We start from the raw sequence: 16,814 nt of genomic DNA, 5'->3' as shown, positions 1-16,814 counted from the left end.
CTTGCAAATGCTGCACCAGTTTAGCCTGCTGCTTTGGTGCACTTGCTCCTGTGGTGGACACGGCCTAGGTGGCCTTGGCCTAAATCCGGCCCTGATGGGGATCCACAGTTGTCACTTGTTTTAACCTTCCTAGCGCTATGAACAAGCCTCACTCATCCATAAAAAATAGCTAGGAACTGTATGGGTGAGTCAGGCTCATCAAGAAGTTCCCCATACTTACCAGTGGTGCCGCTAGTGTGCGGGATCGCTCGCATGCACCTCCAGGCTTCCCAGCGAGTGCATTCCCAGCGTCTTCTCAGCGGCAATCTCCATTCTTCCGTGTTTGTACGTACCTGTCCCTCGGCGATCACATGTTCCCCTTTGTGCGTCCCTGTGATGACACTGCGCAGGCTCCCTGATGTCGGGCGTATGTAGCATCATCAGATTAGGCAGAAAATTCATTTTTTTTATATTGGATGCAATACAAACCTCTGTATTGGATTCAATGTAAAAAATTGTGTAAGTGTAAAAAAATGCTATGGGCAGCACTACTGCCCATTGCTGCAAACATTGAAGGTAAAGTGTACCAGAGCCGAGAGAATTGAAAAAAATGTATACATACCTGGGGCTTCCTCAGCCTTCTCCAGCACTGGTACCGGGTCCTGTGACTTCAGCCAGTCGCAGCCAGTCTGACGCAAGAGAAGTGCTCTCTTTATGTATCTCTCCAGCAGCCGCCGGAGAGATACGCAGAAGGCGCACTTCTCATGCACAGACTGGCCGCAACTGGCAGAACTAACGGGACCCAATACCGGAGACGGTGGCGTGGGAGTGATCCACGCTTATGGGGCTGGAGGAACCCTCAGGTATGTATAAATCTTTTATAATCTCTCAGCTTTGGTTTCTTTTACTAAAATAAATAAATAAAAATATTTTTTTATAAAAAACAAAACAAAAAAAAACTTGCAAGCCCTCCGCAAAAATGCTTACAATATAAAGAAACGCTTAAAAAAAATGTGCAGCTTCTGGTACAAAAATTCTGCAGAAATGTATCGACAGTATTTTCTTGCTTGCTGGTGGATTAAAAGGCATTTTGTTGACAAGTTGTGCAAATATCACCTAGGAGAAACCTCAAGAGAAAAACTTATTTGCATATGGGCCTGTGTCTCTTATAGGGACGTACAGTGGTTTGCAAAATTATTCGGCCCCCTTGAAGTTTTCCACATTTTGTCACATTACTGCCACAAACATGCATCAATTTTATTGGAATTCCACGTGAAAGACCATTACAAAGTGATGTACACGTGAGAAGTGGAACGAAAATCATACATGATTCCAAACATTTTTTACAAATAAATAACCGCAAAGTGGTGTGTGCATAATTATTCGGCCCCATTTGATCTGAGTGCAGTCAGTTGCCTATAGACATTGCCTGATGAGTGCTAATGACTAAATAGAGTGCACCTGTGTGTAATCTAATGTCAGTACAAATACAGCTGCTCTGTGACGGCCTCAGAGGTTGTCTAAGAGAATATTGGGAGCAACAACACTATGAAGTCCAAAGAACACACAAGACAGGTCAGGGATAAAGTTATTGAGAAATTTAAAGCAGGCTTAGGCTACAAAAATATTTCCAAAGCCTTGAACATCCCACGGAGCACTATTCAAGCGATCATTCAGAAATGGAAGGAGTATGGCACAACTGTAAACCTACCAAGACAAGGCCATCCACCTAAACTCACAGGCCAAACAAGGATCAGAAATGCAGTCAAGAGGCCCATGGTGACTCTGGACGAGCTACAGAGATCTACAGCTCAGGTGGGAGACTCCGTCCATAGGACAACTATTAGTCATGCACTGTACAAAATTGGCCTTTATGGAAGAGTGGCTAGAAGAAAGGCATTGTTAACAGAAAGCATAAGTTGTCCCATTTGCAGTTTGCCACAAGCCATGTAGGGGACACAGCAACCATGTGGAAGAAGGTGCTCTGGTCAGATGAGACCAAAATGGAGTCTGCAAAAGACTTGAGACTGGGGCGGAGGTTCACCTTCCAGCAGGACAACGACCCTACACATAAAGCCAGGGCAACAATGGAATGGTATAAAACAAAACATATCCATGTGTTAGAATGGTCCAGTCAAAGTCCAGATCTAAATCCAATCGAGAATCTGTGGCAAGATCTGAATACTGCTGTTCACAAACGCTGTCCATCTAATCTGACTGAGCTGAAGCTGTTTTGCAAAGAAGAATGGGCAAGGATTTCAGTCTCTAGATGTGCAAAGCTGGTAGAGACATACCCTAAAAAGACTGGCAGCTGTAATTGCAGCAAAAGGTGGTTCTACAAAGTATTGACTCAGGGGGGCGAATAATTACGCACACCCTACTTTGCAGTTATTTATTTGTAAAAAAAATGTTTGGACTCATGTATGATTTTCATTCCACTTCTCACGTGTACAGCACTTTGTATTGGTCTTTCACGTCATGTGGAATTCCAATATAATTGATTCATGTTTGTGGCAGTAATGTGACAAAATGTGGAAAACTTCAAGGGGGCCGAATACTTTTGCGAACCACTGTATACTGGAGGGACACCTTTGATGTAACATTGGATGCGCTTCTGCCTACATAATACTGGAGGGCACATCTGCTTACCTATTAGTACTGGTGGGGTTGGGGGGGGGGGGGCAATTTCAGGGTTTACCATGGGCACTATATTGGCCAGATACGCTCCTGGTCTCTTATCTCACTGCTTAAAGGGGGGTAACTCAGATCTACAAAGAATCATGAATAACTCCTGGAATCCCAGTCATACGCTTGGTTGTACAGACAACAACAAGAGAGAGCTGGCAAGCACTCAGTATAAGTGCTGCATAGACTTAAACTAGGAATTCCCAGATTGGACTATGAATGAAATAGGCCCCATCAGATAGCTACCTGCTCAAACCAAACGGTAGAAGATATTGAAGGTATCACAAAGAAAAATTAGGTTGGCTCTGTAGCTTTTAATTATTGCAATCATATCAGTAACATTAGATGCATAAACATTTCCAATTGCTTGAAGATGCATAACAATAAGGGCCCTTTTCCACTAGCAATTGCTAGCGTTCGCACTAAACGCTAGCGATTGCGATTCAGCAAAGTCCTAAAATTTCCTGGTGATTGCGTTTGCAATTTTGCTATGCAATGCACTGCATAGCAAAATCGCAGCAAAAATCGCTCAATGGCACGATCGCGCTTGAGTAAAAAACGAATTGCGGTAGTGGAAATGACCTAGTGGAAATGACCTACCGCGTTCCTATGTTAAAATGCAAACTGTAGCGATTTGCGATTTTGCGACTCAGCATCACAATCGCTGCTAGTGGAAAAGGGCCCTAAGGGTGTACTTATCGTGTGCTGGTCTGCTGAGGTGGGGGATGCAGCTGTAGTCGCCAGAGGGTGCACGGCCTTACGCCGTTTCGCTGTGGTGTGAACCTAGCCTCTTGTAAGGCCCGTGCGCACACAGCTGCCTCCCCCACCTCAGCAGACCAGCACACGAGAAAGTGCACCCTTATTGTTATGCATCTTCAAGCTATTTGAAATGTTTATGCATCTGACGTTACTGATATGATTGCAAGACACAATTAAAAGCTACAGTCCCTACCTACTTTTTCTTTGTGATACCTTCAATACTCTTGGTTGTCTCTGTCCATCACACTTCCACTTGTACAGATAATTGATGTGTCTTTAAATACCCCTGACCTGTTTTTTTTCCCTGCATATACGTTTAATACTGTTTTATAGTTGATGCTGTGACTAAGTCCTTCCCCCTCCAGCTCCCCCTGTAGCCCTGTTCTGCTCAGTAGTAATCTTGACTGAGCAGAACGTTGAATATTGGTGGGTAGGAAGTGGCAGTACTTCCCCTCCCCCCCTGCCCGTCCTTAACTCCCCCCCCTCTTCTCGTCCGCTATAGTTCCACATTTGATTCACTGCACACAGAGTGCAGGGGAGCTGCGCTGTGTGTGTGGCCTTTAGAGATGGTTTTCAGTTTGCGAACTTCCGCAAAATGTTTGGTTCGCGCGAACTTTTGCGAACCGCAATAGACTTCAATGGGCAGGCGAAATTGGAAAACTAGAAAAATTTATGCTGGCCACAAAAGTCATGGAAAAGATGTTTCGAGGGGTCTAACACCTGGAGGGGGGAATGGTGGAGTGGGATACATGCCACAAGTCCGGGGGAAAAATCTGGATTGGACGCAAAGCAGTGTTTTAAGGGCAGAGATCACATTGCATGCTAAATTGCAGGCCTAAAGTGCTTTAAAACATCTTGCATGTGTATACATCAATCAGGGAGTGAAATTAGAGTACTGCTTCACACTGACACACCAAACTCACTGTGTAACGCACCGCAAACAGCTGTTTGCGTAGTGACGGCCGTGCTGGACTGGTGCGCACCGTGGTGAGAGTGCAGGCCGTGGCAGTTTTCCAGCCCATATGGTAGTTAAGCATAGGTAGGTGTCCCAGTAGTTAGCTAGGCATACAGTAGGTAGGTGTCCCAGTAGTTAGCTAGGCATAGGTAGGTGTTCCTGTATAGGTAGGTGGGTGCCCCAGTAGTTAGCTAGGCATAGGTAGGTGTTCCCGTATAGGTAGGTGGGTGCCCCAGTAGTTAGCTAGGCATACGTAGGTGTTCCGGTATAGGTAGGTAAGTGCCCCAGTAGTTAGCTAGGCATAGGTAGGTGTTCCCGTATAGGTAGGTAGGTGCCCCAGTAGTTTGCTAGGCATAGGTAGGTGTTCCCGTATAGGTAGGTGGGTGCCCCAGTAGTTAGCTAGGCATAGGTAGGTGTTCCCGTATAGGTAGGTGGGTGCCCCAGTAGTTAGCTAGGCATAGGTAGGTGTTCCCGTATAAGTAGGTGGGTGTCCCAGTAGTTAGCTAGGCATAGGTAGGTGTCCCAGTATAGGTAGGTAAGTGCCCCAGTAGTTAGCTAGGCATAGGTAGGTGTTCCTGTATAGGTAGGTGGGTGCCCCAGTAGTTAGCTAGGCATAGGTAGGTGTTCCCGTATAGGTAGGTGGGTGCTCCAGTAGTTAGCTAGGCATAGGTAGGTTTTCCCATATAGGTAGGTGGGTGCCCCAGTAGTTAGCTAGGCATAGGTAGGTGTTCCCGTATAGGTAGGTGGGTGCCCCAGTAGTTAGCTAGGCATAGGTAGGTGTTCCAGTATAGGTAGGTGGGTGCCCCAGTAGTTAGCTAGGCATAGATAGGTGTTCCCGTATAGGTAGGTGGGTGCCCCAGTAGTTAGCTAGGCATAGGTAGGTGTTCCCGTATAGGTAGGTGGGTGCCCCAGTAGTTAGCTAGGCATAGGTAGGTGTTCCCTTATAGGTAGGTGCCCCAGTAGTTAGCTGGGCATAGGTAGGTGTTATCGTATAGGTAGGTGGGTGCCCCAGTAGTTAGCTAGGCATAGGTAGGTGGTCCCGTATAGGTAGGTGGGTGCCCCAGTAGTTAGCTAGGCATAGGTAGGTGTCCCAGTATAGATAGTTAGACAGGGCCTGGCACAGTATAGCGATTACCAAGGTCCAGCTGCAACAGATAGGGCTGTACAGTGTCAGTGGGCAACACAACAACAAAAACAACAAAAAATAGATCACCAGAACATGATTAGCTCTCAAAAGAGCTGTTGTGGGGTGCTATTTTAGCAATAAGATTCAGCAAGGAGCAAGCCAACAAGCCTACAAGAGCCTAACTAATCTTTCCCTATGAGAGAGTCTACAGCAGCTGTCCCTTCTGTATTTACTGCAGGCACACGAGTGAGACCAAAGCCTGACGCTGCCTGCCTTTTATAAGCAGGGAATGGCTCCAGGAGAGAGTGTAGCCTGATTGGCTACAGTGTGCCTGCTGACTGTGATGTAGAGGGTCAAAGTTGACCCTAATGGTGTATTATGGGGGCGAACCAAACTTCTGTAAAAGTTTGCGGTTCTCCGCGAACATGAACTACTGGAAGTTCGCCAGGAACCGTTCGCCTGCGATCCTTTCTGGCCATCTCTAGTGGCCTTGTGGTAATTGAGGTTAGATATTCTTCCAACCTCAATTAAGACAAGGCTGCACACAGCGCAGCTCCCCTGCACACTCTGTGCAGTGAACCAAATGTGGAACTATAGCGGCGAGTGGAGGGGGCGGAATTATGGACGGGCAGAGGGGAGGAAAAACTGCCACTGCCACTTCCTCCCTGACCATATTCAACGGCAGAACGGGGCCACAGGGGGTGCTGGAGGGGGGAGGATGGTGTTGTGTGCGAGTCACAGCACCAGTAATAAAACAATATGAAAAGTATTGGAGGGGAGGGAACCAGGTCAGGGGTACATTAATGTTAGTTTGTTTGAGTTAAACATTTTTACAAGGTCAATTTACTTGCAGTTGCAGGCACTGCTCGACCAGATTTACGTCCGAATTGTTTCAACACCAACCTGACTCTTGATTGTACGGCTCAACAAACAGCCACAGTCATATGTGCTGTTAACAACAGTCTACATGACACTGTCAACAGCAGCAAGAGCTTGGCCATCACTTATACTACAGGTAAGGAGAACTAGATGTGTGCTTTGGTAACATAATACTGGCAGTCATTTAAATGATGCACTATATTTTATATTTTGTAAGATTTTGTTTCCTTTTCTTTTTTCCTGTAAACCCCTCAGCTCTGCACACTCATGCACTTCTTTCTTTTCTTTCTCGGCAACAATGACTCCAGTGAACCTGCGACTAGAAGTGGCTGAAGATGCATAACTTCATTTCGCGTTTGTAGTCACGTTGATTTTTTTCTATTTCAAATAGTTTTATTGAATTTTCAAAAATAAAACAAGTAACAGCAATCGCCCGGCCCCGAGGGCAACAACATTTGAAAATGGTAGAGAGATCCCGGTCACAACTGAAACAGTACATACACTACCATTCGCCCTACCTCTCAAGTCCGCTGTCTGGGTGTCACCCTGGACTCCGCACTCTCCTTCACTCCCCACATCCAAAACCTCACAAAGTCCTGCAACTTCCACCTTCATAACATCTGTAAGATTCGCCCTTTCCTGACCTCTGCCACCACCAAACTCCTCATCCATGCCCTCATAATTTCCCGCCTCGACTACTGCAATGCCCTTCTGTCTGGTCTCCCTATGACCCGAACAGCCCCACTGCAGTCCATCATGAATGCGGCAGCCAGAATTATCCACTCCTCCCATCGCTCCCCTCCGTGAATCCCTCCACTGGCTTCCTATCCAGTCCAGAATCAGATTCAAGATATTGTGTCTGACCTACAAATCCATCCACAAAACCTGTCCAACCTACATTTCTGATCTTACTCAGAGATACTGCTATGATCGCTGCTGCAGCAGGTATTGCTGGCAGTAGTAGTGCTGCTGAGGCAGTTCTGATCTCTTTCCATGCAAGCTGCATAGCTTTGTCTGCCTTTCCCTGCTGTCAGCTTGTGACTGATTATCATTCACCTGTGTGGGAATCTGCATGTCTGCTCCCATTGGATGACCTCAGTATAAAGATCTGCTTCCTGCAGGGTTTCCTTGGGCTATCTTAGTTTCAGTGTAAGCTAGTCTTGCTGTTGCTCAGCCCCAGACCGTGTTTCTTGTTCTAAAGATACTTTGCTGGTTTTGCATCATATATTGGTTCATTGCCCATATATATGCATACCAGCACGTTTATTATTTTCCTTGTATTCGTGTTACGTTGATACATCAGTGACGCTGATATATACGTACACGAACTGTTTATATCCTGTGTTCAGTTAGTCTGTTCCAGCATGTTTTGGTGGTTGCGCGTATCGTGATCACCCGTGCTGAGCTAGTTATCCTGTTCCTGGTCCTGTTTGTGGATTGCGTTCATCTCTGCGAAGAGATAACGAATCCTTCTGAATCCTGTCCTGTTACCGTTTGTGGATTGCGTTCATCTCTGCGAAGAGATAGCGAATCCTTCTGAGTCCTGTTCCCTGTATCGTTCCAGTCCTAAGTCAATGTTCCTGCTTATGTCATATATCGGTTCATTGCCGATATATACATATGTTAGTCAGACGTTACAAATAGTTTCATTGATAGCTGTAATTGTAATACGCTAGGAAATCATACTTATTGTATATTATATCTGTGTTACGTTCATCTATCTTGATCCTGCTATTTCCTGACTATCCTGTCCTGTCTTTGTGAGGCACGCCATCGCCGCAACGCATTGGCTGCCTCATTCCAGTCTGTTTTATTGTGGACGCTTGCTGTCACTAAGTAGTGGCTAGTTAAGCAAGCGTTCATTCTGTCTACCTGTCCTGATCTCCTCAGTTCTGGTTATGCGCTCAGCGCTACTTTGCGCTGAGACGTTATCACGAAAGTATTGTTTGTGGCTGTTCGGATCTGCACCGGCTCTGTGCGCCACAATCTCCTATTGGAGTCAGTCCTCTCCTCCACTAAACTGGGGATATCCTGATTCCTTGTGCTGGTGTGTGTACCTCCTTCACGTCAGCTTATGCATCGCGTGCTGACCGTGGAGAATACACCACCAAGCCTAACATTATGATAGCCCCATTACCAATCCCTATTGTGGGGGGGATTTCCAGAAATTATGACACTGTTTGTCAGGGGTCCTGCTCCTTTAAAACATTTGAAAAGCTTGGTCCTGAAGTTACAGACAAATTTATATCAGAATTGGTTAAAGTTCTGGCCAATCCCGGCTTCTGCAATTTCTACCTGGTCTGATTGGATCGTTTGTGCTCTTTTTAAGGGCAAACTTTTTGATTGGGCAATCGATGTCTTAGATCACACTCAGTTTAGACAAAGTCCTTTGCAATTTATAGCTTTTGTAATTCACAATTGGTTGCGCATAGATCCATTGCCTTTTCCTCTTAATGAACTCCTGGCAGCAGACCAATCAGCTGCTCCTTCAATTGCTTGCAAAAATGATCAGCAAGCAGAAAGTGTTACTGATAATTTTCCTGCAGCTTTGAATAAATCACCAAAAACAGCAGAGTCTAAGGCAAAACGCAAACGGTCTAAGAAACGTGTCCAATCTGCAGAATCGTTATCTTTAGCGACTGCGCATCAGACCTGCAATGAGATTCTGCCATTAACAGATAATGAAATGCAATTGTCTTTCAGGGGAGTTAAATGGACTTATGAAACTACTAATGAACTTTCATCACTGGCTAGGGAAAATAAAGATTTTTGTTTAAAAGAATTATCTGAGTATGATTATGAGGATATATTACAGAGTATTGAACAAATCAATCTATTCGTGCAGCAAGAAAAATTTGCATACACTACAGTGCAACACTTGCTACAGGTATTGGAGATCCTTAGGAATAAGAAATCTGCCAATCGCCTGCTAAATAATCCAATGCATGTTTCTGCCATAACCACATTTGCAAACTGTGATCTGCCTGTTAAGTATGCTTGGAATCCTCCATTTGAGAAAGGAGAGATGGAAGCTCTGGTCAATGAATGGAAGAATGATTCAAGTTCATTTTGTCAATTTTACAGTGCAAAAAGTGAATTAGTATTGAATGCATGCATTAAGTCTGCCTATAACCTAATAATAAAAACTGGTGTGTGTGGGTATGACTTTGTGGCTCCATTGATCGATGTGTGGAAAATGATTTTGGACTATTTTTATGCGATTCAATCAGTTGATACCAGGGAAGACACACTGTCAATTGGAGACTGTCCCACTTCTCCAGTTACTGAGTCCCTGCCATGTCTTGTGAATGTTCCTGTAACTCCACCCTGTACCATGGATAACTCAGTGTTACTTCCCAGTAAAACAGAAGCCACTGATACTTTCTTAACTTTGCCCTGCACAAATTTCTCAGCAGAGAATCCAGAGGTCCTGCTGACTTCTGAGTCCAGCCTAGCCAGTACTCATGAGTCTTTGTTCAGTGAAACAGACACCAGAAAAATCTTGCCTGTCTCTGCAAACACTTCTGCAGAAATTACCTGTGTTAATAAAGTTCAACTCCTGTCTGATTCAGCAGATGCCAATAGATGCACTACATCAGTTTCCGAGTCCCAGCAATTCTGTCCAGAAACCTCAGAACCCCAGCATCTGAATTTTCCAATTTTACAATTGAATGGTGATTCAGATGCGCAAACATTGTGTTTTGATCTTCCTGTTTCTACACCTCACTCTAGTTTCATGAATAACTCAGAGCGTCTGCTATGTGAATCCGAAATCGCAGAATTATTACCGTATTCAGAAAATGTTCCAGTAAATTTGCCCTGTACCATGAATTGTGCAGTAGATCTCTCCAATGAAACTCAGGTCACAGGATCATTATGCTGTCCAGCAGGTGCTTCCATGGTTTTGCCCTGCAATATGGACTGTTCAGTGATCCTGTCCAGTGAAGCTGTGGTCGCAGAGTCTTATGCTTCACCCAGTACTTTGGATACTTCAAACCTTCTAGCAGAGGAGTCTGAGGCACTGCTTACCTCAGTTGGTGTTGCAGTAATATTCACTTGTCTAGCAGCTGTTTTGGAATTACAGTCTGCTCTAATAAAACTTGATGAATTTCTGCCCAGCGAAGCAGAAGCCATTGAAATATTGTCCTCGTCAGCAAGTGTGTTAGATACCTTGCCCTGTACACAGTCTGATTTAACCAATGTTGTTGAGTCCCTCTCCAGTGTTGTAACAGCCGAGGAACTCCAGCCCTGTCCTCTGAATGTTTCAAAAGTCTTGCCCTGTAACATGGATAATTCTGATTCTCTGGTCAAAATAATAGAAATCTCAGAATTTCAGTCCGGTCTAATGAGTGTTCCTGAAACTCAGCCCTGTATCCTGAAAGATTCTGGTTCTCTGGCCGCTGTGGCAGATGTTCCAGAGTCCCCTTCCTGTCCAGGGAATTCCTCAGTTTTGCCTAGTCCAGTGGGGGCTGCTGCAATACTGACTTGTTCTGCAGCGCCTCATGAGCTCCAATCCAGTGTATTAGATGAGTCTCTGTCCAGTCCAGAGGTAGTTGTGGAGTCCCTATCTGGTTCAGTGCATACATCAGAAGATTTGTCCTGTCTTGTTAGTGCCCCTGAATCTGATTTGTTACTGACTTTGCTGGAATCAGCGACATCTAAGTCTGATCCTGCATTCTCGTGTAAAAGTCCAGTAGTTGCGAAGTCTAGTCATGATGATTTTTTTTTGGCCAGTCCTGGTTTTGGTCCTGTCTTGGCTGACCCTGAGGCTCACAGTTCCTTGACATGCCCAGAGGTTTCTCTTGTGCCAGTGTGCCCAGATGTTCTTTGTGTGCCAGAATGCCCAAGTGTGTCTAAGGTGTTAGCGTGCTCTGATGCTTCCTTAGTGGGAACATGTTCTGATGTTGCCAGTCTGCCTGCATGCCCAGAGATGGTTCTGGTCCCTGAAAGCCCTGATCTTGATGTTTGTCCTTGTGGCCCTGACTCGGGAATTTCCCTAGGTTCCATAGGGGTTCTTGATAGTTCTCCATGTGAACCTAAGGGGCGTTCTGACCTATGGGGATCTCTTTGGAGCTTCAAGGTGTTCTGGGGGTCTCTGAGAAAACTTGTCCTGGTGCCTTGGACTGGTTCAACAGGGGGTTTTGTGTTGGTAAAGACAGTCCCGGTGGGCATTGCAAAGGCTTTGGCGTTTTTGAACGGTTCCTGGAAGGCGGTGGGTATCGCTCAGGGAGTTTCGGAGGGCTTTCTTCTGGAAATCATGGTTCTGATGGGTGTCACACTTGGGCTTGTAGTACTGATGGGCATGGTTCTGTAGGTTCTGGTTCTGATGGGTCCAGTCTTGTGGGGCCTGATTATGGAATTTGGTCTTGCCGGGCTGTCCCGGTCATCATGAATTATCAGTCAGACTGTTTTGTTGGAGATTTCAGTTTTGAAAAGCGTCTAGAATCCGCTTTTAAGGGGGGGGGGGGGGGGGGTACTGTTATGATCGCTGCTGCAGCAGGTATTGCTGGCAGTAGTAGTGCTGCTGAGGCAGTTCTGATCTTTTTCCATGCAAGCTGCATAGCTTTGTCTGCCTTTCCCTGCTGTCAGCTTGTGACTGATTATCATTCACCTGTGTGGGAATCTGCATGTCTGCTCCCATTGGATGACCTCAGTATAAAGATCTGCTTCCTGCAGGGTTTCCTTGGGCTATCATAGTTTCAGTGTAAGCTAGTCTTGCTGTTGCTCAGCCCCAGACCGTGTTTCTTGTTCTAAAGATACTTTGCTGGTTTTGCATCATATATTGGTTCATTGCCCAAATATATGCATACCAGCACGTTTATTATTTTCCTTGTATTCGTGTTACGTTGATACATCAGTGACGCTGATATATACGTACACGAACTGTTTATATCTTGTGTTCAGTTAGTCTGTTCCAGCATGTTTTGGTGGTTGCGCGTATCGTGATCACCCGTGCTGAGCTAGTTATCCTGTTCCTGGTCCTGTTTGTGGATTGCGTTCATCTCTGCGAAGAGATAACGAATCCTTCTGAATCCTGTCCTGTTACCGTTTGTGGATTGCGTTCATCTCTGCGAAGAGATAGCGAATCCTTCTGAGTCCTGTTCCCTGTATCGTTCCAGTCCTAAGTCAATGTTCCTGCTTATGTCATATATCGGTTCATTGCCGATATATACATATGTTAGTCAGACGTTACAAATAGTTTCATTGATAGCTGTAATTGTAATACGCTAGGAAATCATACTTATTGTATATTATATCTGTGTTACGTTCATCTATCTTGATCCTGCTATTTCCTGACTATCCTGTCCTGTCTTTGTGAGGCACGCCATCGCCGCAACGCATTGGCTGCCTCATTCCAGTCTGTTTTATTGTGGACGCTTGCTGTCACTAAGTAGTGGCTAGTTAAGCAAGCGTTCATTCTGTCTACCTGTCCTGATCTCCTCAGTTCTGGTTATGCGCTCAGCGCTACTTTGCGCTGAGACGTTATCACGAAAGTATTGTTTGTGGCTGTTCGGATCTGCACCGGCTCTGTGCGCCACAATCTCCTATTGGAGTCAGTCCTCTCCTCCACTAAACTGGGGATATCCTGATTCCTTGTGCTGGTGTGTGTACCTCCTTCACGTCAGCTTATGCATCGCGTGCTGACCGTGGAGAATACACCACCAAGCCTAACAGATACACACCAAGCCGCTCACTCCGCTCCTCAAATGAACTTTGCCTGACCGTCTCCCGCATCACCCAGTCCCATGCACGCCTCCAGGACTTCTCAAGAGCTGATCCAACACAATGGAACTCCCTACCTCCACCCATTAGGGCAGCCCCTTCCTTCAACACCTTCAAGAAGGCCCTTAAAACTCACCGTTTCACTCTGGCCTACCACCCCTTACAATTGCTCTAAACCCACAGCTGAACTCTGGTCCCCTACCTCTCATGTCCCTACCTTTCCCTCTAGACTGTAAGCCTTTGGGCAGGGTCCTCCTCCTTTTGTGTCCTACCTGATCATGCGCCTCCATTACTGTGCACCCATGCTATGCATTTGAGTGAACCTAACTTGCCTAATCCACATGCTCCCATCCAGTGACTGACTAAGCATTACCTTGTACTCATACTGTGCTGCATGATCTGGTCTTTCTTGTATTCAGGTATTGTCATTTTGCTGTATGTCACCCCTAAATATTGTCTGTAACCTAAACTAATGTCCAGCGCTGCGTAGTATGTTGTCGCTTTATGAATACAATAAATAATAATAATAATTATAATAATTATGGATTTGAGTCACAATAACAGACAATACCACCACTAAACCCACAGCATTACCCGTAATGAACTGTTCTGGAAAAAAAACAAAAAAAAAAGACAAAGGGAGAGAAATAACTACTCCCATAATGCCAAGGGGCCACCAGACCTAGAATGGCTGGTGGCCTCTGTCGAGGTTCTTAAATCCAGAGGCGTAGCTATGGGTGGGCAATGGGGGACATATGTCCCCGGGCGCAGCACAGCTGCTGCACCCCCACGCACATGAGAGGCAGCTTGCTGGATGCCTGAAGTGCCCCTACTTCTCTCCCTCCCTCTGCAGTGGAGTGCAGAAACGTTACAGCAGCAGAAAAAGCGGGCACATCTGTCTATATAAACAGGAGGAAGGGGAGCAAATCTGGCTATATAAACAGGAGGAAAGGAAGTACATCTGGCTATTTAAAGTGGGCACATCTGGCCATCTAAATGGGGAAGGAGCTGGGCCGAATTTGTACTCTTTACTGCCCCAGGCCACTGTCACCAGCCGCCCCCCTTCAGTATAGATAGCGAGATGACCTCATACCCCCTTCCCTCCAGTATAGGTAGCCTGATGGACCCCCCCCCCCCCCCAGTATAGGTAGCCTGATGGACCCCCCCCCCCAAGTATAGGTAGCCAGATGAATCCTCCCCCTTTCCCTCCAGTATAGGTAGCCTGATGGACCCCCCCCCCCAGTATAGGTAGCCTGATGGACACCCCCCCCCCTCCAGTATAGGTAGCCAGATGAATCCTCCCCCTTTCCCTCCAGTATAGGTAGCCTGATGGACCCCCCCCCCCCAGTATAGGTAGCCTGATGGACACCCCCCCCCCAGTATAGGTAGCCAGATGAATCCTCCCCCTTTCCCTCCAGTATAGGTAGCTAGGTGACTCCCTTAATCCCTCCTTCCCCCCCACACTTTTCAGTATAGGTAGCCAGCTCGCCTTCACACTGGGGCAACCATCTTTGTCACTTATTTCTACATTCGTCTCAAGTGCAGAAGCTTCCTCTTCCTTTCCATCTCCAATACTGCCCAAGTCCATAGCCGCCGGCCACAATGCAAACGTGCACAGAGAGCAAGGTGGCCACTGCACAGGCCGCTGGCAGCAGAGTACCGCGGTCAGGCACTCTCCTGATCTCCCTGCATTGCAGTATTCGCAAGCTTGCAAATGCTGCACCAGTTTAGCCTGCTGCTTTGGTGCCCTTCCTCCCATGGTGCCCTAGGCCATGGTCTAGGAGACCTTTGCCTAAATCTGGCCCTGGGAAGGAGAGCACATCTGTATATCTTTGGAGAAAGGGGGCACATGTGGCCATCTAAACAGCATTTGTCCATCTGTCTCCACCCATGACCACGCCTACATTCTGATGCATGTCCACTTCCATTTTGTCCGGGTGAGGGTGAAAAAAATTGTCTTTGTTCCCGGGCGCTGAAATCCATAGCTACGCCTTTGCTTAAATCCCACCCTTCCAAAATGAGAGAAAAAATAGTAGGAAAAAAGAACAAGAAAAGGAAGAAAAGAGAAAAAAAGAAACAGAAAAGAGGAAAGAAAGACAAAAAGACAGACCCAAAAACAAGGAGACCCACCATCCCAGACCCAACACAGCTGGCTCAGAATATTATAAAATAGCATTAGCAGTATCAGTGGCAGCCAGATAATCTTTCCAAGGCTTCCAAATGATATCAACCTTGGCATATCTATCAAGGAGAACACCAGACAATTGTTCTTTAATCATAAAGTTAGTAATCCGATTCTTAACTTCTTCAAAGGGCACCAATTGTTTCTTCCAAGCTTTGGCTATAGTCTGCCTGGCCACCACAAAAATAAACTGAGCAAGGGATCTTTGAGTCTTAGTGAGAGTTTCCATTTTAAAATGTAGCAAAGCAGGCCATGGATCCCTTTGCACCCGTACTTGAAATAGGGAATATAGAAGCCTATATACTTCACCCACGTGACAACATTGAGCAGGACCAAAATGGATGTAGCAAATGCCCATTTGTAGAACAACCCCGAAAACAAAGACCAGACCCACCCATATGGACCAATCTGGCTGGCACCCAATACCAACGCATTATAAGTTTCATAGAGGAGTCAATCTTTAGTTGAGTTTTTTAAGCCACATACACACTAGAGATCTGTCATCCGAAACAGTCATTCGTCATTGACTTGGGTGTAAATCTAGTGTGTGTACAAGAAGGGCTGGTTCAAGCCACAATGGGGCCCCTGGAGCAAAATTAATGCCCCTCCAAAGCAGCATATTAACCCCCAGGTCCACTGAGTTAACTCTCTCCCCCCCCCTCCCCCACGATCTTCCCCTTTTACCATACTGTTCTCCCCTGAGCACCTTCCCCAATTTTGTCACCATAGCAACTTACCTATCCTGGCCCGCTGCTCCAGCCTGTGCATTTTTGTCTTCATCCTCGCAGGGGTGCTTCTTCTCAGTGTTATTGCTTAATAGTATGCAACAGGTCATAGAGGAGAGGCACTCTGATACTGATGGATCTGAGGGATCTAGTACTAAAAAATTCAGTTTCTTTTTTAGAACAAGACAGGAAGAGCAGACCGATAGACAGAAGGGGAGGAGGAGGAAGAGGAAGAGAGAGAAGCAGAGGGAGAGGAGAGCAGCAAACAGAGATAGACGAGTTGCATCACGTTCAGGCAGAATTAGAGAAAGCGATAGCGAAACGACTAACAAGGAGCGAGACCGCAAAGAAAGGGAACAGCTTAGACATTCCTAAGAGCCAGAATGTTGTTGACTTATCCTCTTTTGATTTACAGGAAAAACCTGTCTCCTTGCTAAATAGAGGGTTATCTTTCTCACCAGTAACTTCAGGGGATACGTTTGAAATTTATTAGGACATTTATCTATTTTTGAGAAAAGTATTATTAAAAATAACTTACGGTAAGAAAGATATCGAAAATAAACCTGAAGAAAGAAACGATATAAGCCTGTCTGTGAATGAGGGAGGTATTGTCTACATTAGAAACCCTTTTTGATCAAAACCAGCTAGAGATATGTGAGATGGAGGACAATGTTTCCCCTGGTGATGTGAGTATTTGTGAATGCAACACTATTCAATCACTTTTCAACCACCTTCCTCGGGTTTACATCTAAATTCTAGTTATATAACCTCCCCCTCCCAGAATCGGCACATTAAAGTTTA

The 16,814-nt window shown here is 45.8% G+C and overlaps 1 protein-coding gene across 9 annotated transcripts in view; it reads left to right on the top strand.

Moving 5' to 3' along the window:
• The window catches only part of LOC137570379 (adhesion G protein-coupled receptor F5-like), a 271,619-nt gene that overhangs the window by 171,952 nt on the left and 82,853 nt on the right, over positions 1 to 16,814 (top strand). For all 9 annotated transcript variants that reach the window (XM_068279056.1, XM_068279057.1, XM_068279064.1 and 6 more), the window contains one exon: positions 6,358 to 6,519. In XM_068279056.1, the coding sequence (XP_068135157.1) occupies positions 6,358 to 6,519 (162 nt within the window). The remainder of the gene's footprint in view (positions 1 to 6,357; positions 6,520 to 16,814) is intronic.

The sequence above is a fragment of the Hyperolius riggenbachi genome, chromosome 4 (genome assembly GCF_040937935.1).
Source record: "Hyperolius riggenbachi isolate aHypRig1 chromosome 4, aHypRig1.pri, whole genome shotgun sequence".
Lineage (NCBI taxonomy): Eukaryota > Metazoa > Chordata > Amphibia > Anura > Hyperoliidae > Hyperolius > Hyperolius riggenbachi.
The sequence above is the reverse complement of the archived record's forward strand: the minus strand, read 5'-3'. Positions and strand labels throughout refer to the sequence as shown.